The sequence below is a fragment of the Peromyscus eremicus genome, chromosome 1, assembly GCF_949786415.1.
Source record: "Peromyscus eremicus chromosome 1, PerEre_H2_v1, whole genome shotgun sequence".
Classification (NCBI taxonomy): domain Eukaryota; kingdom Metazoa; phylum Chordata; class Mammalia; order Rodentia; family Cricetidae; genus Peromyscus; species Peromyscus eremicus.
This window is the reverse complement of record NC_081416.1, coordinates 170,372,516-170,399,691: the sequence shown is the minus strand read 5'-3', so window position 1 is coordinate 170,399,691 and position 27,176 is coordinate 170,372,516. Positions and strand designations below refer to the sequence as shown.

The 27,176-nt window shown below is 50.6% G+C and overlaps 3 protein-coding genes across 3 annotated transcripts; 2 read left to right on the top strand and 1 right to left on the bottom strand.

The window, feature by feature from the left end:
• The first annotated feature begins 2,796 nt into the window (after nt 1–2,796).
• Fbxo46 (F-box protein 46) lies at nt 2,797–8,508 on the top strand. Its single transcript, XM_059280815.1, has 2 exons — nt 2,797–2,931; nt 5,500–8,508. Exon 2 carries the CDS (start codon nt 5,577–5,579, stop codon nt 7,386–7,388), a length of 1,812 nt encoding a protein of 603 aa, XP_059136798.1. The 5' UTR covers nt 2,797–2,931; nt 5,500–5,576; the 3' UTR covers nt 7,389–8,508.
• Nucleotides 8,509–10,692: 2,184 nt separating this feature from the next.
• Nucleotides 10,693–21,936, bottom strand: Qpctl (glutaminyl-peptide cyclotransferase like). The gene is made up of 7 exons (XM_059280805.1): nt 21,143–21,936; nt 20,533–20,676; nt 19,153–19,434; nt 14,475–14,627; nt 14,266–14,365; nt 12,816–12,932; nt 10,693–11,787 (listed from the first exon to the last, which is right to left on the bottom strand). The coding sequence occupies exons 1-7, from the start codon at nt 21,413–21,415 to the stop codon at nt 11,642–11,644; spliced, it is 1,215 nt and encodes a 404-aa protein (XP_059136788.1). The 5' UTR covers nt 21,416–21,936; the 3' UTR covers nt 10,693–11,641.
• A 1,530-nt stretch (nt 21,937–23,466) lies between these two features.
• On the top strand, nt 23,467–24,908 carry Snrpd2 (small nuclear ribonucleoprotein D2 polypeptide). Its single transcript, XM_059253548.1, has 2 exons — nt 23,467–23,676; nt 24,643–24,908. The coding sequence occupies exons 1-2, from the start codon at nt 23,525–23,527 to the stop codon at nt 24,815–24,817; spliced, it is 327 nt and encodes a 108-aa protein (XP_059109531.1). The 5' UTR covers nt 23,467–23,524; the 3' UTR covers nt 24,818–24,908.
• The last annotated feature ends 2,268 nt before the right edge of the window (nt 24,909–27,176 follow it).

Sequence of the window (27,176 nt, the reverse complement as noted above, 5' to 3'; positions counted from 1 at the left end):
CCAGAACTAGTAACCAAAGCCAGATTCTCGGACCGTTCCCCTACGCGCTTCTTTCTGCCGCGTGGCCCTTTAAATCTCTAGCGTCAATCAGGGCTCGGCTTTCAAGGGAACGTCGGGTAGTACTCCTCCCCTTGAGTGCGGTGGCTAGTTCCCGGGTTCCCCATTCGGCAGTCCTGGACTTCAGGAATTTGTCCCCACTCCCTTACGTCGGGCTGTTTCCATCCCGCCCGCCCCCTCCCGTCACCTCACGCCTACTCCTCCTGTTTTCCAAGTCGGGCCCCTTCGCCAGGGCCTTCCTTATATGGGCACGGCTCTGAACCGCGGCCGCTCATTGGCCCGGGCCGTCACGCGCGCGTCTGTCAACAAAGGGGCGGGGCGGAGCGCGCGGCGCGCCAGCCCGCGCGAGGGGGCGGGCCCGCGGGGCTCCGGTGCGCATGCTTGCGTTGGCCATTCTCCTGGCCGCCTAGGGGAGGCGCTGCGGGTAAGCGCGCCTGGGGGGCGTGTCCGGGTCTTCATCGGAGGGGGGTCACCTGAGGGGGTCGGAAGGTCCCCTCGGGAAGGAGGCGGGTCCAGGGATTGGGGGCGCCGTTCGCATCTAAGCGATTATTTGAGCGCTTGGGAAAGTTGCGGGGGTGGAGGGGATACTTTAGGGTTCCCGGGAGCTTAAACGCCTTGGGTTTGGGTGGTTTTGTAGTGTGGGAGGCTTGGTTGTGTTTTAGCGGTGTCCTTTGTGGTTGGGGTGTCCGCTGGGCACAGGATGCCTGGCCTTGAGTACTTCCTACCTGGGTGACCAAGGACAGGAGGGCGCTTCCCTTCCTGTGGCCCATCTGCCGACAGGAGCTGCGGAGACTGCCGGCCTCCCAGGGCCCCGCAGAGCCGCGATTGCGGGAGCAGTGCCTAGGAAGCCTGCTGGAGCATGCGGGACACGTGGCTGCTGCTGTACCACTCGAGGTTCCATTAGGGACTGTTGACATGTTTGTTTGGTTTGCGGTTCGTTTTAGATAGGGTGTTTTTATGTCTGAGTTCTTTCAAGGTTCGGAAGCTTCTGGGGAATGAAGGGGTAGAATAAGGATCGGTGTCTGGAATGAGCAGAGGATGTCAGGAGACCCACTGAGTCACCTATGAGATTCGGGTATTGCTGTGTATCTTCAGATGTGTGAAAAGTTATTTGTGATTTGGCTTCTCTGTGCTGGAGGGCGTATTGATTTATTATTTTGATTTTTTTTTTAAGTTTTATGTGTATGGTTGTTTTGCCTGTGTGTGTATCTGTGCATGACATACCTGTCTGTTGCCGTGGAGACTAGATGGATCTTCTGGAACTGGAGTTACAGAGAGCCACTCTGGGTGCTGGGAACCACACTTGCGTCCTCTGCAAGAGCAGCAAGTACTTTTAACTGCTGAGCCATCTCTCCAGCTCCCGTTATTATTTATTTATGAGACAGGGTCTCTAGGTAGCTCTGGCTGGCCTAGGACTAGATACATTGACCAGGATGGCTTTGAACTCAGAGATCCACCTGCTTCTACTTCCCAAGGGCTGGGATTAAAGGCCTGCGCCTCTTTGATTTTTTGGGGGGCAGGGTCTTTTTATATAGTTCCCCCTGTCTTATATCCCAGCCTCCCAAGTGCTGGGATTACAGGCATGTGCCACCAGGCTTAGTAGGGTCTTGAGGAGGAGGTTGGAATTTTAAAGTAGAATTTGAAAAAGTCTGGATACTTTGAGGGTAAACATGAAGATTCTGGAAATGAGGGTGGGGTTGGGTAAGGATTCTTAAGATCAGGGCTCTGTTACTGGTGATGGTGTTTGGAGGCTGATTTTGAATGGCATCTGCAGGACCATGAAGTAATAGTGTGTCAGATTTGCCTGGATTTAGAGCAGGCAGTCTGTCCTACAACATCACCTAACTTTTTCTTTTCTATTTTTTTTTGTGGGGGGGGGCGTGGGATTGGGTAGGTTTTGTTTTGTTCTTGTTTGGTTGGTTGCTTTTTCGAGACAGGGTTTCTCTGTTTAACTTTGGAGCCTATCCTGGAACTCACTCTGTAGCCCAGGCTGGCCTCAAACTCAGAGAAATCCTCCTGCCTCTGCCTCCCAAGTGCTGGGATGAAAGGCGTTTAAAGGCAAGTTCCACCAAGCCTGGCCTCTTGTTTGTTTTGTTTTGTTTTGTTTTGTTTTTTTGAGACAGGGTTTCTCTGTGTAGCCCTGGCTCTCTTGGAACTTGTTCTGTAGACCAGACTGGCCTCGAACTCACAGAGAATCACCTGCCTCTGCCTCCCAAGTGCTGGAATAAAAGGCATACACCACCACCTCTGTCCAGCAAGCTAACTTTTTATTTATTATGTATACAGTGTTCTGCCTGAATGTATCTCTGCAGGCCAGAAGAGGGCACCAGATCTCATTACAGATGGTTGTGAGCCACCATGTGGTTGTTGGGAATTGAACTCAGGACCTCTGGAAGAACAACCAGTGTTCTCAACCTCTGAGCCATCTCTCCAGCCCAGCTAACTTTTTCTATAGAAGACTAGGTAATGAATTATTTCAGGCCATACAGTCATTGATGCAGCTCTGCTCTTTTGGGATGAAAGGAGCCATAATTTGTTTCTGTAAAATTTAATTTACAGTCAGTGGGCTGGGCTTAGTTCTTGGCATGTAGTTTACTTACCTTTCTGTTCCATTGGGATATTCGGGGTTTATTTTGTGAAGGGTTATTTTCTTCTTTGTTTTCTTTTCCTTTTATTTATTTGTTTGTTTCTTTTTAGACAAGGTCTGACTGTGTAGCCCAGGCTGACCTGGAACTCTCCATCTTTTTGCCTCATCCTCATCAGATCTGGGATTGTAAGCACGCATCACCATGCCCTGTTGGAGGGTTGTTTTCATGTTGAGATGTCTGGAAGGAGATGGGCCAAAGATGGAGACTAGGCATCTGCTGCTTACTGGTAAGTAGAAAGTGAAACAGAAAGTGCTGCCATCAAACTCAGTAACAAAACTGCCTCTAGATTAGCTGATGTGTGCAAAGTCATGCAAAACAAAAAAGAGAAGTCATTGTTAAGGGTGCTCTCAACAGATGCTGCAGCTCAGGCCTGTGATCCTGGGCACCCAGGGGCTGAGCAAGTGCATTGCTAGGATCCTGACAGCCAGGGCTCAAGAGTGAGGTCCTATCTCAGAGAATCACCCCAAAAAGCTGAGTATAGTGACCCACACTTGTAATCCCAGAGTGAAGCAAGAGGATTGGCTTGCTGTATGTTCAAGACCAGCCTGGGCTGCAGTGAGGCCCTGTCTCAAAAAGAAAAAGAACCACCATCATCATCATAAGAATCCCATGACCCAAAACAAGTGGAGAATGAATTTCTTTTCTTTGCACCTTTCCTGGAACTAGCTTTGGAGACCAGGCTGGCTCCGAACTCACAGAGATCCACCTGCCTCTGCCTTCCGAGTGCTGGGATTAAAGGTGTGCGCCACCACCACCCAGCCAAGAATGAATTTCTTTTTTTTATTATTATTTTATTTATTTTTTTTAAGATTTATTTATTTATTATGTATATAGTGTTCTGTCTACATGTGTCCCTGCAGGCCAAAAAGAGGGCACCAGATCTCATTACAGATGGTTGTGAGCCACCATGTGGTTGCTGGGAATTGAACTCAGGACCTCTGGAAGAGCAGTCAGTGTTCTTAACCACTGAGCCATCTCTCCAGCCCCCTAGAATGAATTTCTTTTTTTTTTTTTTTTTTTTTTTTTTTTTTAAATTATTTATTATGTATACAGTGTTCTGTCTGCATGTACGCCTGCAGGCCAGAAGAGGGCACCAGATCTAATTACAGATGGTTGTGAGCCACCATGTGGTTGCTGGGAATTGAACTCAGGACCTCTGGAAGAGCAGCCAGTGCTCTTAACCTCTGAGCCATCTCTCCAGCCCTAGAATGAATTTCTTAAGGGTCTGTCTGGTTCTGGCTTCAGATTTTCCTCCCTTGCCTAGTTACCTTACCCCTCTGTGTGCCCTAGCAGCAATGGACAAGGCTGGACATGTCTGCCTTTTCAGGAACTGGCCACTAAAGGTACAAGTATAAGGAGGAGGAGCTTGGTCCAGCTGGTACTTTCACTGAGGGTTAAAGGTTAGGCCAGGTGTGGTAGCGAATGCCTTTAGTCCCAGCACTCGGGAGGCAGAGGCAGGTGGATCTCAGAGTTCCAGGCAAGCCTGGGCTACAGAGTGAATTTCAGGACACCCAGGGCTATACAGAGAGACCCTGTCTCAAAAAAACTAAAAAATAAATAATAAAGGTTAAAGGTCAGCAGCAGGAGGCCTCTGGACTGTAAGCAAAGGCATTTTGCCTGCATCCCTCTGCTTCCCTGATGTGTGGCTGGGATAGAGTTTTGTTTTCTTGGCCGTGCTAGGGACTCAGTCCAGTCTTCTAGAGAGGCTGCCGCTCAGCCACATCTCAAACCCCTCACGAGGTGAAGTCAGGCAAGTGCTGTGGCTGTGCTCTGGAGCCATGCTCCCGGCCCTTTACTGGGGGGTTCTGGACAGTGGCTCTTCCTAGTGAGCCACGCCTCTAGCCAGAGAAGATCGTGTGTGTGTGTGTGTGTGTGTGTGTGTGTGTGTGTGTGTGTGTGCGCGTGCACGCGTGTATGTTAGAGATGGGTCTGGTGGAGCCCGGGGTAGCCTCACCTCCTGCTCTCACGCCTCCCTCCCTCACTCCCTCCCTCGCTCCCTCCCTTCCTGGGTATATATAGGCCTGCACCACTCGACTGTCTGGGACACAGTTTTCAGTGCTCTAATGTCATCTGTCCCTTGTGCAGAACTTAAGACTGGGTGGCCTTGGGAAGAAAGGCCGTGACTTCAGTGCTCTGTTGTTGGCTGTTTTTATACTCTCTGCTCTTTGGGGGCCCACCACCCAGCTCCCAAATAATACACGGAGGCTTATTCTTACTTATGAATGCTCAGCCTTATCTTGGCTTGTTTCTAGCCAGCTTTTCTTAAATTATCCCATCCACCCTCTGGGCTTTTACCTTTCTCTATTTCTGTATACCTTCTTTTACGTCTTTCTCTGTGGCTTGCTGAGTAGCTACATGGCTGGCCCCTGGAGTCCTCCTCTCCTCCTCCTCTTGCTCCCGATCTTTTCTCTTTCTCAGATTTCTCCTGTTGATTCTCTCTGCCTGGCAGCCCCACCTCTCCTTTCTCCCTTGTAGCTATTGGCCGTTCAGCTCTTTAGTAGACCATCAGGTGTTTAAGACAGGTACAGTAACACAGCTTAAGAGTTTAAACAAATGCAGTATGAAAGAATGCAACACATATTTTTTTTTTTTTAGTTTTTCGAGACAGGGTTTCTCTGTGTAGTTTTGGTGCCTTTCCTGGATCTCGCTCTGTAGACCAGGCTGGCCTCGAACTTACAGAGATCCACCTGCCTCTGCCTCCCAAGTGCTGGGATTAAAGGCGTGTGCCACCACCGTCCGGCAACACATCTTAAAATAATACTCCACAACAGTGCTCCACCTTCTATGTCTCCAGGTGGCATGTGGAGCTCCCTACCACCATCCTGGTCCTGAGATTCAGTGGCTGCCTGCTGTTTGCCATCACCTCCCAGCATGGACAGGGGCAGCCTCCTGCCCTTCCAGCTCTGGTGCCCCAGGCCCTTTGGAACGTATTCCCAGAACCAGCCACGCCCGCCTTCCGCTGCCCTCAAGCCTCCAGCCTGCTCTGACGCAAGCAGTGGGACTGAGCCTGACCATGGACCTGCACACTCAGAGAACACACCACCTGCCTTGGCTGCAGAAGCCCCCACCTCCCAGCATGCTCCACTCCTCTCTTCAGCAGCTGCTGGCGATGAGGGTCGAGTTCTGCTAGACACGTGGTATGTAATCAAGCCTGGAAATACAAAGGAGAAGGTGGCCTTCTTTGTGGCCCACCAGTGTGGTGGGGGTAGCCGGGCTAGCTCTATGAAGGTCAAAGGGCACTGGGGCAGTGATAGCTCCAAAGCCAAGAGGAGGAGGCGCTGCCTTGAGCCCACCAAGGCTCCTCCAGACCCAGGGGGCAGAGGAGGAGCCCCTGCCACTGAGGGGGCGCCCACGGCATCTGGGGATGATGTAGACCTGCTCTCAGTAGCAGAAATGGTGGCTCTGGTCGAACAGAGAGCCGCCCTGGCCCTGCAGAGTTACCCACGCCCCACTGCCCCAGCTCCGGTGGTCTTTGTGTCAGCTGAGCAAGGAGGACCAGCCAAGGGGTTGGGGTCAGAGAGGCGGTCTGGCGGTGGTGACTGCAGCCGAGTGGCTGAGGCAGTGGCCCACTTTGAGGCCCAGCGGGACAGCCCTCCAACCAAGGGTCTGCGCAAAGAGGAGCGGCCGGGTCCCGGGCCTGGTGAGGTGCGTATAGCTTTCCGCATCTCCAATGGCCGAGAGCCCCGTTCACCAGATGGCAGTTTACCTACTTGGAGCGGAGGCCGGCCTGGTAGTCCCTACCCTGGTAGTCCTGGGCCTGGGGCTCGAGCCAAAGACAAAATCACTTGCGACTTGTACCAGCTCATCAGCCCCTCCAGGGATGCCCTTCCCAGCAACATGGAGTTCCTACTGGCCAGGGCAGACGAAGCCAGTGAAGGTGAGACACCAGCCCCGGCCAGGCCTGAGGATACTCCCCCAGCACCCCCTCCACCCCCTGCCCGAGACTGCGGAGCATCAGGATTCCATGTGGATGTGGTGGTGACGGGTGTAGTGGACGAGTGCATCTTCTTTGGCAAAGATGGCACCAAGAACGTGAAGGAAGAGACCGTCTGCTTGACAGTGAGCCCCGAGGAGCCACCCCCACCTGGTCAGCTCTTCTTCCTCCAGTCCCGGGGTCCAGAAGGGCCGCCTGAGCCACCCCCAGCTGATACGCCCAGCCTAGTGCCAGGCCCTGACGACCCTGAGGGCACAGCAGACACCTCCCTGTGCCGCCTGTACCGGCACGTGTCGCATGACTTCCTGGAGATCCGCTTCAAGATCCAGCGTCTTCTGGAGCCACGGCAGTACATGCTGCTGCTGCCTGAGCATGTGCTGGTCAAGATCTTCAGCTTCCTGCCCACCCGAGCCCTGGCAGCCCTTAAGTGCACCTGCCACCACTTCAAGGGCATCATCGAGGCTTTTGGGGTGCATGCCACGGACTCGCGCTGGAACCGGGACCCGCTCTATCGCGATGACCCCTGTAAGCAGTGCCGCAAGAGATACGAGAAGGGCGACGTGTCCCTCTGCCGCTGGCACCCCAAGCCCTACCACCATGACCTGCCTTACGGACGCTCCTACTGGATGTGCTGCCGCAGAGCTGATCGCGAGACCCCAGGCTGTCGCTTGGGCCTGCACGACAACAACTGGGTGCCGCCGTGCAGTGGAGTGGGTGGGGGCCGAGCTGGCCGGGAGGAGGGCAGGTGAAGCCGGGGTGGGGGACACCGCCGTACCTAAGCCCTTCCTGCTTTGCTGGGAGCTGGGGACCAGGAATGCATCACCAGCCGACACCTACAGTCCATCCAGCGCTGATCTCCCCTAGAACTGGGACCAGGTTTGGGGGTTGACGGGGTAAATGCCCCAGTTGACCCCTGTTGGTTTTTTACTCTTCAGAGCCAGGGCCATGGACCCTCAGAGAGGGTTGTGTTTTGTTGTTGTTTTTTATCAGCATCTCAGTTGCGCCTCCATCAAGCCCTAAGCCCACCCGAGTCTCCACCCCAGGGACCCACCAGCAAGGAGCAGACGGCAGCTAATTTTGGTACCACCTGAGGCTTTTCCTCAAGCTGGCCCTCCCCATTCTGTGCCTCCCCAGTTCTTTGTCTGCGGGGCTGTGTTCACCCAAAGGGCTGCAGTCTCTGAGGTTGACGCCTCCAGGCCATTAGCTTGCAACTCCAGTTGGCACTTTCTGGAGGCAGCCCACCATTTCTAGATGTTTTCCTCATTAAATAAATGATTTCTCCCGAACTACCAGTCTCCCTCTCCCCCACAGGGAAAGTGGGTGAAACCCCTGCAAGTGTAGAGACCCCTCTTTAAGCTCTTGTCACTGACTCCCCAGTAAAGCTGTGAAGCCCCTTGCCTCAGAGGGTAAGGACAGTGGGTCTGAATTTCTAGGTAATTCTTCCTTCCACTTGGGGTACTCAGTGAGGCATTCTGGGGTCTCTGCCCCCCCCCACCCCCCAGCCACAAGTTTCTTTAGAATCTTTTGGTTAACTGGGACCTTGATTTTTAGGCTGTTTGGTCCAAGATTTTTTTTTAATTTATTTTTGTTTTTTGAAGGCATGGTTTCTCTGTGTAGCCCTGGCTATCCTAGAACTTACTCTGTAGACCAGGCTGGCCTCAAACTCACAGAGATCCGCCTGCCTCTGCCTCCCGAGTGCTGGGATTAAAGGTGTGCGCAACCACCGCCCAGCAATCCAAGATTTTGTTTGGGTTTTTTCCTCTTTTGGGGTATTTTGTTTTCTCATTCATTGTGGTTCTGGAAGCTTCTAGTGTGTGGCATCTGACCAATTTTGAATTGGTCCTTTCTATAAAATCAATATTTATAAAGCAGGGCCAGACTGGTCTGTGTGATGTTAAGGGAAGGGATTTGGTAACAGAAGAGACCCACAGTCTGTGCTTGGCAGGGTGGGGTGGGAAAGGAGGAGAAGGGCCCTGCTTCTTTCAGGAGTCCAGCATCGGGTGAGTTTGGGGCCCTCGGGTCACCGTTGTGTGGTGCTTCGGCAGTGGTCCTCATTGCTGTGGTCTATGACTGCAGGAATTCCTGCTGTCCCTGTGGTGCAGGAAGGGAAGTCCCCTTCATGGTGGAGCTGCTACACACGCTGTGAGTACCTCTCAGTCCATCAGAACTTCCCAGCCCCTCGTTTTTTTATAGACAGATACACTGGGGATGGGACCCAAGTTAAAACCATAAGGTTCTTTCATTCTCAGTATCATTTTGTGCATGTGTGTGTGCTGTGTGGGTGGTAGTTGTGGAATATTTGTTTAATGATGCAAAGATGTGTTGCATTCTTTTATGTTGCATTTGTTTAACTTTGTGAAGCTGTGCTACTGTGCCTGTCTAAAACACCTGATTGGTCTAATAAAGAACTAAATGGCCAATAGCTATGCAGGAGAGGGATAGGCAGGGCTGCCAGGCAGAGAGAATAAATAGAAGGAGAAAAAGAATGAGAGGGGTGAGGAGAGGATACCATGGGCCAGCCATACAAACAGCCATGGAGTAAGAAGGAAAGAAAGGTTTATAGAATAGAGAAAGATAAAAGCCCAGAGGCAAAACATAAAAGAAGAGAAACAGGTTAATTTAATAAAAGCTGGCTAGAAACAAGCCAAGCTAAGGACGGGCATTCATAAGTAATAAGTCTCTGTGTATTTATTTGGGAGCTGGTGGCGGCCCCCCAAAGAGTTCTTTATTAGACCAATCAGGTGTTTTAGAAAGGCAAAGAAACACAGCTTCACTGAGTTAAACAAATGCAGCATAAAAGAATGCAACAAACAAGTATTCCACAGCATAAACAGATCTTAAATTAATATTCATAATAGGTAGTGCAGGTGCACACAGGGCACAGCACACATGTGCAGGTCTCTCCTCCCACTGTAGGCTCCAGGGATCGAGCTGAGGTAATCAGGCTTATGCAGCAAGTGCTTCTACCCACTGAAGCCTTTTCACAGGCCTATAAGATTCATTTCACAGTACCTTATACATATAATCTGATGATGAGTTTTTTGTGCATTTGTGTATGTGTGTTGCTGAGGATGGAACCCAAGACCACATATGCTAGGCAAATGCTCTACCACTGAGCCACACTCCAGCCCCTCACTGGGGGATTCTAGGCAGGGGCTCTACCACTGAGCCACACTCCAGCCCCTCACTGGGGGATTCTAGGCAGGGGCTCTACCACTGAGCCACACTCCAGCCCCTCACTGGGGGATTCTAGGCAGGGGCTCTACCACTGAACCACACCCCCAGCCCCTCACTGGGGGATTCTAGGCAGGGGGCTCTACCACTGAGCCACACCTCCAGCCCCTCACTGGGGGATTCTAGGCAGGGGCTCTCCCACTGAGCCATGCTCCCAGCCTCTCACTGTCAGATTCTAGGCAGATGTTGTAGGTACTAAGCTGGGATTAATGGACCTAGTCATCACACCTGGCTCTTATTTTATATCCTGATTTCATATGGATATGAAATCTGCAGTTCACCAGGAAAACCAATGGACGCCCTCATTAACACTCCATCTTACTGAGATGAAGGGTGGCTTTTCACACATGCTCAGCAAGTGCTAGCTGACTGAGTGCCTCTCAACCTGGTTCCCACCACCTACGTTCTCCTCAGGTACAATTGCTAAGCAACTCCACATTCACCAAACTGGCCTTAATGATAAGGTGCTCCAAACTCAGTTAATGAGGAGGTTACCACAAATGTTTATTCCTTTTTTGTTTTTTGAGACAGGGTTTCTCTGTGTATCAGGCTGGCCTTGAACTCAGAGGACCGCCTGCCTCTCTGCTTTCTGAGTACTGGGATTAAAGAATTCCACAAGCCAGTCGGTGGTGGCGCATGCCTTTAGTCCCAGCATTCGGGAGGTAGAGGCAGGTGGCTCTCTGTGAGTTCCAGACAGCCAGGGCTGTTACACAGAAGAACCCTGTCTCAAAAAACCAAAAAAATAAAGGATTCCACCATACCCACTCTGTTACTATTCTGCCCCTCCCATTGGTCCTGGTTCAGTGGGTTTGGGGTGGATCTTAGAAGCCTGTTTATTTACATGGACTTATGAAACAACCCCTGGCTGGCTATGTCGAGGTAGAAACCTGTTCATCCAGCACTCAGGACTGGGTAGGAGGATTGGGAGTTTGTGGCCAACATGAACTGCACAGTTCCAGGAAAGTCAGGGCTATACAGTTAGGCCTTGTCAAAAAAAAAAAAAAAGTGCCGGGTGTGGTGACTTGTGCTTTTAATCCCAGCGGAGGTGGAGTCAGCTGGATCTCTTGTCCCTTCATGGCAAGCTTGCTCTACAAAAGGAAATGGTGGTCTGGGGTTGCCTGGGTCCAGGGACGCGTAGTCTGTTCAGTCCATTCCCACTCTCAAACCTCATATTTCCCAAAGTATCATCTGAGGCAGCTTCATTTGAAGTACTTCTCATAAAGGGGTTCCACTTTGAGAACCACTTGATTCTCTCTAACCTGCAAGATCTCACCTTTTGAGTGCACAAACTCATTTAATGTCGTTTCCCAGCGGCAACTGTGGCCTTTGCTTCCCCTTAACCCCTGAGCCAAGCAGAAGGTGGAGCACCGAGCTGATCTCTGTCCTGAGTTCTGAACCCATGCCCACGTGGGAGTCAGAACTGGGTCCATGCAGTAGCAAGGCTGCTATTCTGACAAATAAACTGACATAAAACATTAGCCACAGAGGATTCATTTGGTTGGTAGTGCTGGTTCAAGTACCAGCCCATGACACATCATTTGGTCCCTGGGAACTTCCAGACCAGTCCGTTTACTTCAGGACAGAAGCCAGAAATATTCTTTTGGCTCTCTCATACCCTCAGTGTTCCTGGCATGTCCTTGAAGTGCAGTGGCTTGAGATGGTTGTAGCATACGGTCTGAGGTGAGCCTGGCCACCCTGCACTGGCTCAAGATGCCCCTGTCATGTCCCCAGTTGAGTGTACGATCCTTCTAAGGTATTGGTCTGCAGGCTAGAGTCCCAGGTACTCAGCCAGGAACACGGCAAGGATGCGGCTCAGGTTGTGCACGGTGGGCGGGTGGAGGTTGGCCTCTGTGTCAGCAGGTGTGTGCCACACAGCAGGGAAGGGTGTGGCGATGAGGTGGAGCACCGGGACACCTGGAGGGGACAGGAGATTCGGCCACCAGCTGCAACCCACAGCTGCTACAGAGCACCCCCTCAACCCACAGCCACAGAAGATAGTCAGTGCTAGCACTTATATAACCTCTCAACCCACGACCTTGGGCATGCTAAGCAAGTGCTCTACCCCCGAGTTACATGCCCAAGCCCTGAAGAATGATTCTAAATGTGAGAGGGTACATATTGTTTAAGAAAGGTAATTAGAGCTGGGTGTGGTGATGCATGCCTTTAATCCTAGCACTTGGGAGGCCGAGGTCATCCTGGGTCTACAAAGTGACAGTCAGAGCTACATAGTGAGTCCCTGTCTTTATCTCTTTTTTGTTTGTTTGGGGGTTTTGTTGTTGTTGCTTTAATTATTTATTTGTATTTTATGTGCATTGGTGATTTACCTGCATGTATGTCTGTGTGAGGGTGTTGGAACCCTTGAACTGGAGTTACAGACAGTTGTGAGCTACCACATGGGTGCTGGGAATTGAACCTGGATCCTCTGGAAGAGCAGCCAGTGCTCTTAACCATTGAGCCATCTTTCCAGCCCTTTTTTGTTTTTTTGAGACAGGACTTCTCTGTGTAACCCTGGCTGTCCTGGAGCTAGTTCTGTAGATCAGGCTGGCCTTGAAACTCATGGAGATCCTCCTGCCTCTGCTTCCTGAGTGCTGGGATTAAAGGCGTGTGCCACCACTGCCCAGTGAACCTGTACTCTTAACTCTTACATTGGGATCCTGCTCTTTGAATGTTTCCCTGTATAACCACAGAGACAGGCAGACTATCTGTGACACCTACTTCCTCACCTGCCTGTGGAAGCACTCCCTGAGGAACCAGTGAGGAAATGGACCAGTGCTTGCCTGGCATGCAAGAGGCAGCGCTGTTGGCTCGCTGGGCATGCATTTGCATTTCTGATGCCCTCCATTCTCCCCACTTGACAGATGGGGAAATCAAGACTGAGCCCTTGCCAGCAGCCCCTAGCCCTGGGGAAGAGGCTTCCTTGTACTATTGGCCCCAGCAAGTACCTCTGCGGAGGAAGGGGATGTGGTCATCTTCCACGGAGCTGGGGGGCTCCCCAGGTTGGAAGTACATCACTTCCTGTGGGTGAGACTGCAGTAGGTTCAGACGGTGAAGGCGCTTCTCTGGAGAGGCAAGATTGTAGAGCAAAATCAGTCAGCAGTCAGAGGTATCACCCCAAAACAATATATACATGTGTGTACCATGTGCATGCATCAAATCCAAAGGGCATCAGATGCCCTAGAACTGGAGTTACAGTTGGGAGCTGCCACCTGGGTGCTGGGACTCAAACCCAGGTCCTCTGGAAGAGCACCCTGCTGTTCACTGGTGAGCCGTCTCTCCAGCACCCTGGTTTGTTGTTGTGTTTAATGGCAAGCTTCCTATTCCTAGTCTCATTTAATCCTTCTCTGTCGAGAAGGTGGATGCCCCTATTTCTCTGTGATTCGTCTGTGTGTGATGCGGTTGCGTGCATGTGGAGGTCAGAGGACAGCTCTGTGGAGTCAGTTTTCTCCCACCTTTACGGGGGTTCTGGGAATTGACTCTGGCTGCCAGGCTTTTGAGGCGAGCACCTTTCCCTACTGAGCCATGTCGCTGGCCTCACTGTTCCTAATTTTTAAATTTAACTATGTATTTATTATGACGCTTTTTAGAGACGGGCTCTCATGTAGCTGCAGGCTGGCCTTAAACTCTGTGTGTGGCCGAGGATGACTGAACCCTGACCCTCCTGCCCTACAACTATCTCCCAAGAGCTGAGATTACAGGCATGTACCACCCATGTAGGCTGATAGTTATTTTGAGCTAAGGTCTTGCTTCATAGCCCAGACGTGCCTAGAATTCACAATCCTCTTGCCTCAGACTTCCAAGTGCTGGGATACAGGTGAACACCACCAGGCAGCTTATTCTAGCATGGAACTCACTATGTAGCCCAGGATAGCCTTGAACTTGTGATCTCCTTGCCTCAACTTCCTGAGTGTTGAGATTTCAGGCATGCACCACTGTGATGACCAGTTCACAACTATGCTCTGTTAGCATTATCACCATGCCTATTTTACGTATAAGAAATAGAGGCTTAACTGGGTGCTAGTGGTGCTCGCCTTTAATCCCAGCACTCAGGAGGCGGAGGCAGGCAGATCTCTGAGTTCAAGGCCAGCCTGGTCTAAAGAGTTCCAGGACAGCCAGGGCTACACAGAGAAACCCTGTCTTGAAAAACCACAAAAACAAAACAAAAAGAAATAGAAGATTAGAGAGAGGAAGTGTCTTGCGCAGGCAGACCCAGGGTTTGAAACTAGGCCAGTCTCACAGTCTCAGACAAGAGACTGTCACAGTCGCTACGCTCAACCTTCCTAGGGTCAGTTTGTTTCTGTCCTAGTTTCTTAGCCCAGGGGTGGGGAGAGAAGGCACATGAGCACACAGAGGTCAGGTGACTGGCCTACCCTGGCCTTGGCCTACCCTCCTTACCGATGCTCCTCAGTCGTTGGAACCAGCGCGCTGTGCGGGGGAAGTGACTGAAGAAGATTGGACTGGGTGCTCCCAGAAGGTCAAGAAGGACAAAGAGCTCCTGGGGAAGGAGTCCAGGGCTGGAGGCTGCTGAGTCTGTCCAATGTACTGACCCTACCCTCCTTCCCCCTCCCTGCCTCTGCTCCAGAGCCCAGAAGAATGGATCTTACAATAGCCTGGATCCTAGTGGGGCCGGGGCTGTGTGGTATAGACTCCATGATTTTAGCTAAGTGCCGGGAGCCATAAAGGGAATCTCTTGGTCCCCATTCCTTCAGCGCCTCCTCCCCATCCAAGAAGAGCAACTGCAAGGTCACCGGTGCTGCCTGTGGAAACAAGCAACCAAATCAGTACCAATCCTTGGCATGGGCCCACCCACATGCCCTGCCTCTGCACAGCTGGGATGGGACAAACCAAGTGTTCTTGTCATGCGATGTGGTGACAGAAGTCACAGGGTGAGCCAAGAGGGTTCAGATCATGCTTTAGGCGGTTGTTAGATACGGTAACTTTGTTTTGTTTTGAGATAAAGTCTAGTGCAGCCCAAGCTGGCCTGAAGCTCCCATCCTTCTTGATTCCCTACCTGGGTTTGCAGGTGTGCAGCATAATGCCCATTTTTATTTCTTTTTCCCTTTTTTGTGCTGCTGGGGGATGGCCCATTTGCTAGACATGTACTGTAGACTGAGCTACCCTTTTTTTTTTTTTTTTTTTTTTTTTTTTGGAGACAGGGTCTGTGTAGCTTTGGAGCCTTTCTTGGAACTCACTCTGTAGCTCAGGCTAGCCTTGAACTCACATAGATCTGCCTGCCTCTGCTTCCCGAGTGCTGGGATTAAAGGCGTGCACCACCGCCACCTGGCTTGAGCTACACCCTTTTGAGACAGGGCTTCACCAAATTGCCCAGGCTACCCTTGAGTTCACTGTGTAGCCCTGGCTAGCCTTGAACTTCTGCTCCTCAGACCTCCATGTCTTGAGGGGCTGGAATTACAGGCCTGTGCCACCAGAGTTGGCTCAATTTCTTCATCTGTGAATGGGGTTAATAGTTCTGTTCACAGGATCACATTTGAATCCAGGTCTGTAAGAACTGAATGAACCAGCTCTTGGTGTTATTACTTAAGCCCAGTTGGGCAACAGACAGACAGACAGACCCAACCAAAAGGGAATAACTACAATGAAACATGATTGGGATTGGGACAAATGCTCCCAAGATCTAGTTTGTGAGGGCACAGGAGGCTGGCTGAAGGGTGATCTGGCCTACAGTGGCCACTGATTCTATTAGATCGGGATTCTATTAGATAGGGATGTTTGCACCGGGGGTGAGTTGATAAGAATTGGCCTGGCAAAGAAGGAACAGTGTTCCCAGGCAAGGGGGCAGCCTGGAGCAGAGCTGGGGCCCGAGGGGTTTGACAGGTAGCAGAAGAGTCTGCAAGATCCACAGATTTCAGGCTTTGTTATATTACAGGAGCACTACGGAGCCAGAGAAGGGCTTCAGGGGGAGAGAAACATAATGAAATGTGTGTTTTCATGCATCCCAACATTCTACTGCGGTCCGATTTTATTCTGATTCAGGGAGACATAACGGGAAGGAGAAGAAGCCAGGTCTGTACGGCCATGGAAAGTACTGTGATTAGAGAAAATAAGTTGTCAGCACCATAAGGAGTGGGCAGTGACAGGAAGGTATTTGAGGGTGGTTGGAAAGGTTTCTTTGAAAAAAAAAAAAAAAAAAAAGACTGTTGGAGAGCCATGGGGTGGCGGGGGGCATATCTCAGAAAAAACATAATCTGTGCAGAGCAAAGAGCAAATGCTAATGAGGTGAAAATGAAGCCTGTGGATTGGAGGGGCACAGATAGGGGCGTGGCTAGAGTGCAGCCCTGACAGGGACAGCTAAACTGTTAACAGAGTGCATCTCATGGGCTCCCCTCGGGACTCTGGCTTATGCTTAGAATGGAGTGGGGGCCATGGGAAAGTTTCCGGACACAGAAGGGCAGGAGCTGCCATTTAGGATGTAGAAAGATCCCTGTGGGAAGCTGGGGGTGTAGCTCAATTGATAGGGCTTACTGAGCATCCATCAAGACCTGGGTTCAGTCTCCAGAACAGCATGAACAAGACATGGCAGTGTAATGTCTTAGTTAGGGTTTCTATTGCTGTGAAGAGACACCATGACCACAGCAACTCTTACTAACAAGGACATTTAATTTAGGCTGGCTTACTGCAGAGGTTAGGGCCATTTTTGTCATGGTGAGAAACCATGGGGGGCATGCAGGCAGACATAGTGCTGGAGAAGGAGCTGAGAGGTCTACATCTTGATGGCAGGCAGCAGAAGTAACTGTGTGTCACATTGGGCAGATCCTAAGTAAGCAAACTTCAAAGCCCATCTCCACAGTGACACACTACCTCCAACAAGGCCACACGCACTCCAACAAAGCCACACCTCCTAATGGTGCCACTCCTTTTGGGGGCCATTTTCTTTCAAACCATCACATTCCACTCCTTGGCCCCCATAGGCTTGTAGCCTTATCATATTGCAAAAATGCATTCAGCCCAATTTCAAAAGTCCCCATAGTCTGTAACAGTCTCCAACTTAATTAAAAGTCCAAAGTTCAAAGTCGCTTCTGAGACTTCATGCAATCTCGTAACTGTAACCCCCTGCAAAATCAAAATCAAAAAGCAGCTCACATACTTCCAACATATAATAGCAAAGGATATATGTTATCATTCCAAAACATAGGGAAGGGAGCATAGTGAGGAAATACTAGACCAAAGCAAGACCAAAAACCAGCTGGGCAAACTCCAAACTCTGCATCTCCATGTCTGATGTCAAATGCTCTTCCAATCTCCAGCTCCTTTCAGCTTTGTTGACTGCAACACACTCCTTCCTCTTAGGCTGGTTCTACTCCCTCTTAGCAGCTCTCCTTGGCAGGTATCCCACAGCTCTGGCATCTCTAACATATTGGGGTCTCCAAGGCAATCCAGGCTTCACCTTCACAGCTTCACACAATGGTGTCTCTGGGCCTCCATGAAGGGACACCCCTGACATATGCCTGGCCTCAGCAGTTTTCCTTAGTCTTAGAGGAAGGTTCCATAACACCTTTTTCTTCTATCCTTGACTCTAAAGCTGGAACCATGTGGCTGAAGCTGCCAAGTTCTGCTGCTTGTTTGGGCCTGGAACATGGCCGCTTTGTTCAATTATGTCCTCACCAGCTTTCTGTTTTCAATGGTTTCCTTCACTGTCTAAGCTTGGCTGTCCTGAAACTTGCTCTGTAAACCAGGCTGGCCTCAAACTCAGAGATCAGCTTGCCTCTGTCTCCAGAGTGCTGGGATTAAAGACATATATATACCACCATGCCTGGACCTAAAGCTGTTCTTAATTCTTTTTTACAAGTTGGAAACTTAGCTGGGTGGCATCTTCCCCTGAGGTCACCACTCCTTTTAATCTATTTCTTAATCTGTTTATCTCCTTGAACACAGAATTTAGCTCCATCCCACTTCTGGTGCCCCTTTTCTCCTCAGTCTGTACATTTTGAATTTTTCCTTGCTCAGCTTGCTCTTTATCATTATAAATCTTCATAAGAGTTAACATAAGCCAGGCAGTGGTAGCCCACACCTTTAATGCCAGCACTTGGGAGGCAGAGCCAGGCAGATCTCTGTGAGTTCAAGGCCAGCCTGGTCTACAGAGCGAGATCCAGGACAGGCACTAAAACTACACAGAGAAACCCTGTCTCGAAAAATCAAAAAGAAAACAAAAAACAAACAAAAAAACACAGAGTTAACATGAGTAACCACATGACAGAGTCTATACTAGGCTGTTTTGAGATGTCCTCTGCCAACGGAATTAATCCAAAACTCTTCATTTTAGCCTCAGACTCATTCTTTGGACAAGGGCAAAAAGTAACCACATCTTCATCAAAATATCACAAGAACAATCTGTAGACACATATTAATATTCTTCTCCTCTGAAGCCTCTTGACCAGGCTTACACAGTTCATCAGATCAACTCAGCACCACTGTCTTCCATGTTCCTACTAGCATGGCCCATTAAGCAGTGCTTAGAGCATTCCACTGCTTTCCTGACTCAAACTCCCCAGAACATGATCAGATCTACCCACAGCAATACCCCAGTCCTGGTACCCCAGGCAGGGAACATGGTGGCTTGAAATTGGCCCCCATGGGGAGTGGAGGTGTAACTTTGTTGGGGTGGGTATGGCCTTGTTGGAGGAAGTGTGTTACTGTAGGGTGGGCTTCGAGGTTTCCTATGCTCAAGCTACACTCAGTATGGGACACAGTTCACTTCCTGTTGCCTGCGGATCAAGATGTAGAACTCTCAGCTCCTTCTCCAGCACCTGTCTACCCACATGCCACCATGTCACCTGCCATGATGATAAGGGACTGACCCTCTGAAACTGTAGGCCAGCCCCAATTAAATGTTTTCCTTTATAAGAGTTGCCATGGTCATGGTGTCTCTTCACAGCCATAGAAACCCTAGCTGAGGCATGCATGTATGGCTATAATGCCAGCTCTCAGGAGATGGAGGCAAGAGGGTCAGAAGTTCAAGTTCATTCTTGAGTTTGATGCTAGTGTGGCCTACATGAGACCTGGTTGGAGAGAAAAAAATCCTTGTGTCTCAGCGCATAGAGCATACGTTGGAAAACAAAGAGGACAGTGGAGGTTGGAGAAAATAAAGGTGGGGTATGTGGCGTGTACCTGCCACCCCACTGCTTGGAAAGATGATGCAGAAGAAGGGCTGAGTTCAAGGCCAGGTTGGGTTACACTCTGGTGAAACCCTATTTCAAAAAAGAAAAGAATGATAGAAGCAAGTGAATATGTGGGTAGTGACAGTCCACCTTCCCCAACTCTCACCTCCTTCTTGAATTTGCTCAGCATCACATCAAGGGCCTGGACCAGCTCCAGAAGCAGGGCACAGGGTACAGCCGAATCTGTGGCCCCCACAAAAGGGGGTGACTCAGGAGGGAAGAACTTGGAGTCATAATGGCAGGCGAGGGTGAGGTGACGGGCAGCTCCTGGGTCAAGTGTGGCCACCACGTTCCCGAAGTCCAATGGCCCCAAGGGTGTTGAAGCTGTGAAAGGATCCAGTTCCACGTGCCAGCCTGCTGATAGGGACCGCAGCGTGGCCTCCAGGAACTAGTGGCAAGAGAGAGGTAGGAGGGTGGACAGGGACTGGGGAGGAGGTGGGGAGAAGGGTCTTGTGACTGGAGCCACACAGAGCAGTCTGGGTGACTAGAAAGTCCCACTTTTGCTTTTGCTGATGAACAACTGTGTGCCAGATGTGGGTAACCACACCTATCTTGATAGCAACAAGACTTCAGGCTTATGTTTATGTTGAGACAGACTCTCACTATGTAGTCCAGGCTAGCCTCCAACTTGCTGTGTAGCTGAGGCTGTCCTAGAACCCCAGGTCATGCTTCTGCTTCCTGAAAGGATTATAGACCCAGGCCACCACCATACCCAGCTTTGGACAGTTCTCTCTCTCTCTCCTCTCTCTCTCTCTCTCTCTCTCTCTCTCTCTCTCTCTCTCTCTCTCTCTCTCTCTCCATGGTGCTGAGGACTGACCCAGGATTTCCCGCATGCTGTTGACACAGCCACAGCCCCACACTGGTGGATACTAGGCAAGTCTTCTACCATTGAGCCACACCCCCAATCTCACATTGGTGGATTCTATGCAAGTGCTCTCCTGTTGAGACAAGCTGACTTCCTCTTAAAAAGCTCTCACTATGTGCCAAGCCTGTTCTACAATCCCTATGAAGTTAACAATGTCAGTGAATGTCCCCATTTTGCAGATGAAAAAACTGAGTCCCAGGAAGTTAAGAAAACTAGTCCAACCAAGGTGGATCCTAAATGCATTGTGTAAATGGCAACAAAGCAATGCTACACCACCCATTCTGAAGCCAACTTTGTATTCTAACCTCAAGTAGCTGTGGGATTTGAACAAAATGTAATAACTCCCCTGGGCCTCAATTTCTCCATCTGTATAGTGGAGATCATATTGGTTTCAATCTCACCAGACAATACATTGCTGTGCCTAATACATAGACGCTCTTGGCAGGGGTTATATAGTTTGGGATTTGTGCACCACCGTGAGAACCTAGAGTCTGGTTCCCACACCTCCCCCGCATCAGAGCCCAGTCTGCCTCCTGGCTGTTCCTGGATCTTAGATGCCTGCGTTCCATTTCCTGACAGGCTGGGGAAAGGAGTTGAGGGATTGGAAATAAGACCCTTTACCTTTCTCACTTGGACATTGCCAGGACTACCTGGGGGTCGCACAATCAGCAGGGGACGCAGGAAAGTCCCCCAGAGACGCTGCGGATCCAGCTGCCCTACCACCCTCCGCAGCTTGGCTTCTGGAAGGCTTCCAATCAGCGGGGCCTTGGTTGGGAAATGGGATGGGGAAAAGAAAAATGAAGACAACCCCATTCCCACCCTCTCCTGGGCGCCGTTGCCCCGCTAGGAGCCCTGACTCTTCTGGGTGATGCGTCAAAGACTTGGAGGATATATCCTAGATTGGGAGAAAGACTTCAAAGCAAATCGGGTCCATCCCACTTGCAGTCCTGACGGGGAAATCGAAAACCGGGTAATGGAGATTCTTTTAAATAGATGGCTTGGGGGTAGAACTCAAATCTACCAGTGTTGCTATGCTGACCCTTCATGTTCAGAAAGGGCTATTACAAAACAAGCCGGAAGCCTTATTCTGTTGGGAAGGGGCATGCGCTCAAAAAATGGAAAAAGAGATGGCACCTGAGACAAGGGCCATACGATACAGCCACGTTAACCTGAGAGTCTATACGAAAGGAAATGAAGGAATGACAGTGCCCGGGCCCCAGCCAGGCCTCACCCGCAGATCCCGGCTCCGCGACAGCTCTTCAAACCCCGGGTGCCAGCCGTACCAGACGACATAGAAAGCCAAGCCCAGGGCCAGCACCAACAGTAGCAGAGGCAGGAGCCGCACTCGCGGCAGCAGGCGGCGCTTGGAAAGTGAAGGCGGTTGCATGAAGCCCCGATCCCCGAGCCGCTGCCGGGGCCACCCGCGGCTCCCGGATCGCATGGCAGCTTTGCCGTGAAACCGGTCCCTGGACTGTGGTTTGAGTTTAGGCCAAGATCCGCCCATGGTGGATTAAAAAAACAAGGAGAGTGGCTGCCTCGTCCCCCAGATGACTGCGATTGGCTCTCCTAAACGTCGTACAACCCAAAAGGCAGCGCGGAAACCTTAGGGCCCGCCCTCCCGGAAGAGGATCAGCCAATGACTTGCGTCTGACTGTGTGAAACCGCTCTCGCCGGCTGGAGCCACGCCCCTCACAATGTCGCTCAAGAAACACATCCAGGAACCGCCGCTCCAGGACAAAGGGGCGGCACCAACCCCTAAAGCAAGGAGTCGATTGGCTTGCCCGAAACCACGCCCCTAAGGAAAAGTGTGTCGGCGGGTGTTTGGAAACGGTATTGCGTCCCCTTCTTCCACTTAGACTGTTGGACAGGGAGTAATTCAAGTCAGGCGCCCTTCTATTTTCCCCTCCTAGTCGTGAGCAGAGACCCCCTATTGTGATCCTCAATGGCCTCGAATCCTCCCCCGAGGCATTTTCAACGGCGGCACCCAGCGGACGGGTCACTATGGCAACATGGCACGCCCACACCCTCTGGTGTGGGTTGCGCAGGCGCCGACGGAAGTGAGCCGCAGGAGGCGGAAGTCCCGCCCTCCTCTCGCTCGACTGCGGAGGCCAGAGCAACGCGGTGGAGGCGGGAGTGATCTGCAAGCGAAACCTCCACCATGTGAGGCCGGGCTGGGCTTTGGCGGGGTCACGAAGGTGGAGGGGGTCAGTTTAGCAGATTAACGGCTGAAATGGGGTGTTCGTAGCTGGGGGGCAGAGTTCTTCACGCGAAAGTAGTGTGTGTTTTCTCCTGAGCTGTTTGAGACCGGGCGTGGGGCCTTGGAGGGATCATGAGTTCCGGAGGGGGACGGCTTTATTCCCTAATGGGCTTAGGACCCTCCTAGGTACCGAGTCTTGTGAAAATGAACTGTAAGAGGAAAGCTGAGCCCGGTGGTACATGCCTAGAATCCCAGGCCTCGAGAGGCTGAGGCAGGAGGATGTAGCGCTAGTTCGTGGCACGGTTCATAGCGAGACAGTTTCCAAAAGTAATAGTAGTTTTAAATGGAAGTGGTATAATGGACAAAGAATAAAAATAGTGAAGGGCTCTAGGAAGAAAAAATAATAATGAGAGACTTAACCAGGATAAATTCGAGAACAGGTATGTGGCTTTTCGACCTAATTAGAGACTGTTGGAGTAGCAAGCTACTGCAGTGGTTTGGTGTGTTAATTCATTGAGTAGATATTACATAGACTGCTTATAAGTTAAGACACATGGTGAATTAAAGGTCCTTGCCCCCAAGAGGGGTGAAAAATCTCACTGGGACTTGTCAAAGGAATGGGGTAGGGAGGCCATAGAGTAATGAATGGGTATATACAGTGTGTTAGATGACCAAGGGTTGGAATGAAGACATTGAGTAGATAGCACAAAAGGACACACTGAAAGTGAAATCCTTAGGCTGGAGTTATAGCTCTGTGGACAGAGTACTTGGCTGCCATGGGTACTGAGTTCAGTCCTCAGCACTCTAGAGGCAGAGACGATCAGTTTGAGCCCCAGGCCAGCCAGGGTTCCATAGTTAGATGTTGTGGGGGTGAGGCACCAGGAGAGAGATGATGGAAGTTTAGGCCATGGATAGAAACGGCCAGGTTTTAGATACATTGTAGAGGTAGATGACAAGACGTGAGGGTAGACTTGCTGTAAGATGTTAGAGGAGAATCCAATGCCAGGAATGATGGTGAACCCTTGTAATCCCAGAACTTGGGAGGTGGTGTCAGGAGAATTGAGAATTGAAGGTCATCCTTAGTTACATAGCAAGTTCAAGGCTAGCCTGAGCTATATGAGATCCTGTCCCCAAAACAGAAATCAATTAAACAGTAGAGTCTTAGCTTAGAGAACCCACTGAATGGAGTTGCCATCAATGAAGTGGGTGGAAGAGGTGTGTGGTGGTTAGATGAGCTGGAGCAGACTAAATTGGAAGTGTCTCTCCTACCTCCAGAAAAGACTGACCAGGGAGGGGTTTGGGGCCAGGTTGAGGAGACACCGGACAGTTAGTTTGACCACTCACACTTCCAACCTGAACCCTATCTCACCCGTGGGTTCTCTATTCAGGAGTCTCCTCAACAAACCCAAGAGTGAGATGACCCCAGAGGAGCTGCAAAAGAGGGAGGAGGAGGAATTCAACACAGGCCCCCTCTCGGTGCTCACACAGTCAGTCAAGAACAACACGCAGGTGCTCATTAACTGTCGCAACAACAAGAAGCTCCTGGGACGAGTGAAGGCCTTTGACAGGTGGGTGCCGTCGGGGAGGGCGGGGTCTGAGGGGCCTGAAGGAACGATTATACCAGAAGCATCATGGCAGTAAGCTGGACATGGTGACAAACACCTTTAAACTCAGCATCACCATGAGTTAGAGGCCAGCCTCAGAAAATCAAAACAAATTTAAAAAATCAAAAAGTGGGGGTAGGGTGCCATTTTATTTTTTTATGTGTGTGTTATTTGAGACAGGGTTTCTCTGTGTGGCCTTGGCTATCCTGGAACTCACTCTGTAGACCAGGTTGGCCTCGAACTCACAGAGATCCACCTTCTTCTGCCTCCCAAGTGCTGGGATTAAAGTGAGCACAACCACTGCCCAGCTTAAATTTGTCTTTCTTACGTGTATATCCCATGTGCTAGGATTACAGGCATGAAATACACCATCTTGCCTGGTTCATCTTTTAGTTAAGGTCGTGCCTTCTATAAGGAGTTGTCTTATGATCTAGTCATACATGTCCATCATCATACACATTCGCTGTCCCCAAGCAAGCATTTCTGGAAGGAACTGATCCAAGTGTAAACACATGGCCACCTGGCGCCAGGAGGACAGGACAGTGCGGCACTGGCGTGCACGTGTTGGGAGCCATGCCTAACCCCAGCACCCTGGGACCCTCTGGGTTTGGAGGGAGAGGGGTTCTCTCCTGCTCTTTCCCCAGGTACTTAGAGTCGATGGCAAAAGTGCAGCCATTTTGATTGCCTTTACTCTGCGGGACCGTGCTTCAGAAATACTACATTCCTTCACCAGTCCTCAGTCCGCCCTGTGAAATAGATAGCTCCATTTCGGAGAGGGGGAAACTGAGGCACAGAATGGGCTGAGATGGTACTGGAGCTTCACCCTCTCTCCATGCCTGCTGCTGGGGGGATCACCCAGTGCCAGGCGGAAGTGGGCACTCAGAATGCCCCCTCTCACTCCATCCTTCTCCCCAACCCCTGTCCCACCAGGCACTGCAACATGGTGCTGGAGAATGTGAAAGAGATGTGGACTGAGGTCCCCAAGAGCGGCAAGGGTAAGAAGAAGTCCAAGCCTGTCAACAAGGACCGCTACATCTCCAAGATGTTCCTGCGCGGGGATTCGGTCATTGTGGTGCTGCGGAACCCGCTCATCGCCGGCAAGTAGAGTAGAGGCCTCTTCCCTCTGTGACAGCCTGCTCCCTGCCCTGCCAAGCCTTGCCCAGTGGGATGGAAATAAAACCCTGTGCTTTTTTGTTGTTTTGTTTCCAATGGTCTTATCTGCCCTTGGATCTTGTGAACAGAGTGGACTCTGGGAGAGGGAGACAGAGTCGGGTTATCATGGGCTGGGCACTGGGACAGGACCTGTGAATGGGTGAAGCACATCTGCCCCGTTTGTGAAGAAGACAATTGAGACAGAAATGACCTTAATTTATCTTTTGTGTGTTGTGGGCAGAGGGATTCTCTGGCAAATTTGTGGGGAGGTACAGGTGGGAAAAGGCAGCCTGTTCATTGTAAGAAGATAATAGAAGGACCCTGCCTTGTTCAGGACTGTACACAGGGCCCTCTGTCCCACCCATGGCTCTATTCTGTCTCTGTATCTCCATATCCGCCCCGTCCAGGTAATTCCAAATACAAGGTAGATGCAGGAGATCATAGGCCTGAGGTCGGGATAGCTTCCCTCTTTAAAATATACATGAAATTTGTGGGTGTGTTGCCTGCACATATGTCTGTTCCTGGTGCCCTCAAGCCAGCAAAGGGGGATTGGATCCCCTGGAAGTAGAGTTACAGATGGTGGTGAGCAGCCATGTGGATGCTGGGAACCAAACCTAGGTCCTCTACAAGAGCAGCGGGTGATCTTGACTGCTTGGCCACCTCTCCAGCCACCTAGCTGTCGACTTGATCTGTGAAGCCCTGTGCAGAGCGGGGAAGCCTGTAGGAGAGAAGGCCTGTGGATTTTGGTAAATAAAGGCGTGTATTCCCTGAGTGGCTGCCAGAAAGAACAGTCTTGGTATGGACTCTAAGCTATCTCTCTTCTGTTCTTTTGTGGTACTGAGGACTGAACCTAAGGTCTCACCTGCTTAGCAGGCTCTCCACCATGAGCTACATCCTCAGCCCTCCAGAATTAGGCTGTCAGCCAGCACACTCCAGCATCCTGTCTCCACCCCATGCTGTGGGTGGGTGCTGCAGACTTGAACTCAAGTCCTCATGCTTATACAAGTGCTCTTAACCACTGAGCCATCTCCCTAATTCTTCTATTCACTCTTTGTTCTAAGACAGGGACCATCTCGGGAAGTTTCCCAGGCTGGCCTTGAATTTGCAGTCTTCCTGCCTTAGACTTCCAAGCAGCTAGTATAACAGGCCTATGTCACCAGGGCTACAGACCTTGTTCAGGTGCGACTACTGAGATTCAGGAAGGGCGTTGACTTGCCCCAAAGTCACCCAACTAGAGGCTGGAGAGATGGCTCAGAGGTTAAGATCACCGACTGCTCTTCCAGAGGTCCTGAGTTCAATTCCCAGCAACCACATGGTGGCTTACAACCATCTGTAATGAGATCTGGTGCCCTCTTCTGGCCTGCAACCATATGTGCAGGCAGAATACTATATACATAATAAATTTAAAAAAAAAAAAAAAAAGTCACCCAACTAGAAAATAATGCAGCTACATCAAGATAGCAGCTGGGGCTGGTAAGATGGTTCAGTGGCTACTGAGTTTAGTGCCCAGTGCCCACATCTGGCAACTACAGGGGGTTGTTACAAGGGGATCCAACACCCTTTCTGACTTCCTTTGGGCACCTGCACACAAATACACATAGATTAAAAATAGATTTTTGGGCTGGAGAGATGGCTCAGAGGTTAAGAGTACTGACTGTTCTTCCAGAGGTCCTGAGTTCAAGTCCCAGCACCCACATGGTGGCTCACAACCATCTGTAATGAGATCTGGTGCCCTCTTCTGGTATGCAGGCAGAACACTGTATACATAGTAAATAAATAAATAAATAAACAAACAAACAAAAAAATAGATTTTTATGTTGGGTGTGATGGCACGTGCCTTTAATCCCAGCACTGGGGAGGTACAGGCAGCCTGGTCTACATAGTGAGTTCCAGGACACCCAGAGCTACACAGAGAAACCCTATCCAAACAAAACAAAAGAGATCTTTATGGCCTATCATGGTGGTGCATGTGTTTAATCCCAGCACTCAGGGAAGCAGTAGCAGAGACCTCTCTGCAAGTTCAAGGCCAGCTTGGTCTACATAGTGAGTTCCAAGACAACCAGGGCTACAGGCTAAGACCCTGTTTCCAAAAACAAACAACAAAACAGCCTAATGAACAATACAACAAACTAAAAGGAAGGCAGGCATGGTAGTGCATGCCTGTGATCCCACAGCTTGAGAAGCTGAGGCAGGAGGTGAGCCAGGCATAGTGAGACCATCTTCACAAGAAAAGGCTCTGTTGGAAGTGCATTCAGAAAGGAGCTAGCTTGGGCTCCCTCTCCACCTCCTCCCACTTGATGGGCTGCCACGGT

Coding starts and splice junctions, on each gene's coding strand:
- Fbxo46 (XM_059280815.1), top strand. CDS start 5,577: ATGGACAGGGGCAGCCTCCTGCCCTTCCAGCTCTGGTGCCCCAGGCCC.
- Qpctl (XM_059280805.1), bottom strand. CDS start 21,415: ATGGGCGGATCTTGGCCTAAACTCAAACCACAGTCCAGGGACCGGTTT. Junction 14,628..19,152: donor TGAGCAAATTCAAGAAGGAG/GTGAGAGTTGGG, acceptor TTGTTTCCACAG/GCAGCACCGGTGACCTTGCA. Junction 11,788..12,815: donor CATCCCCTTCCTCCGCAGAG/GTACTTGCTGGG, acceptor TGTCCCCTCCAG/GTGTCCCGGTGCTCCACCTC.
- Snrpd2 (XM_059253548.1), top strand. CDS start 23,525: ATGACCCCAGAGGAGCTGCAAAAGAGGGAGGAGGAGGAATTCAACACA. Junction 23,677..24,642: donor CGAGTGAAGGCCTTTGACAG/GTGGGTGCCGTC, acceptor CTGTCCCACCAG/GCACTGCAACATGGTGCTGG.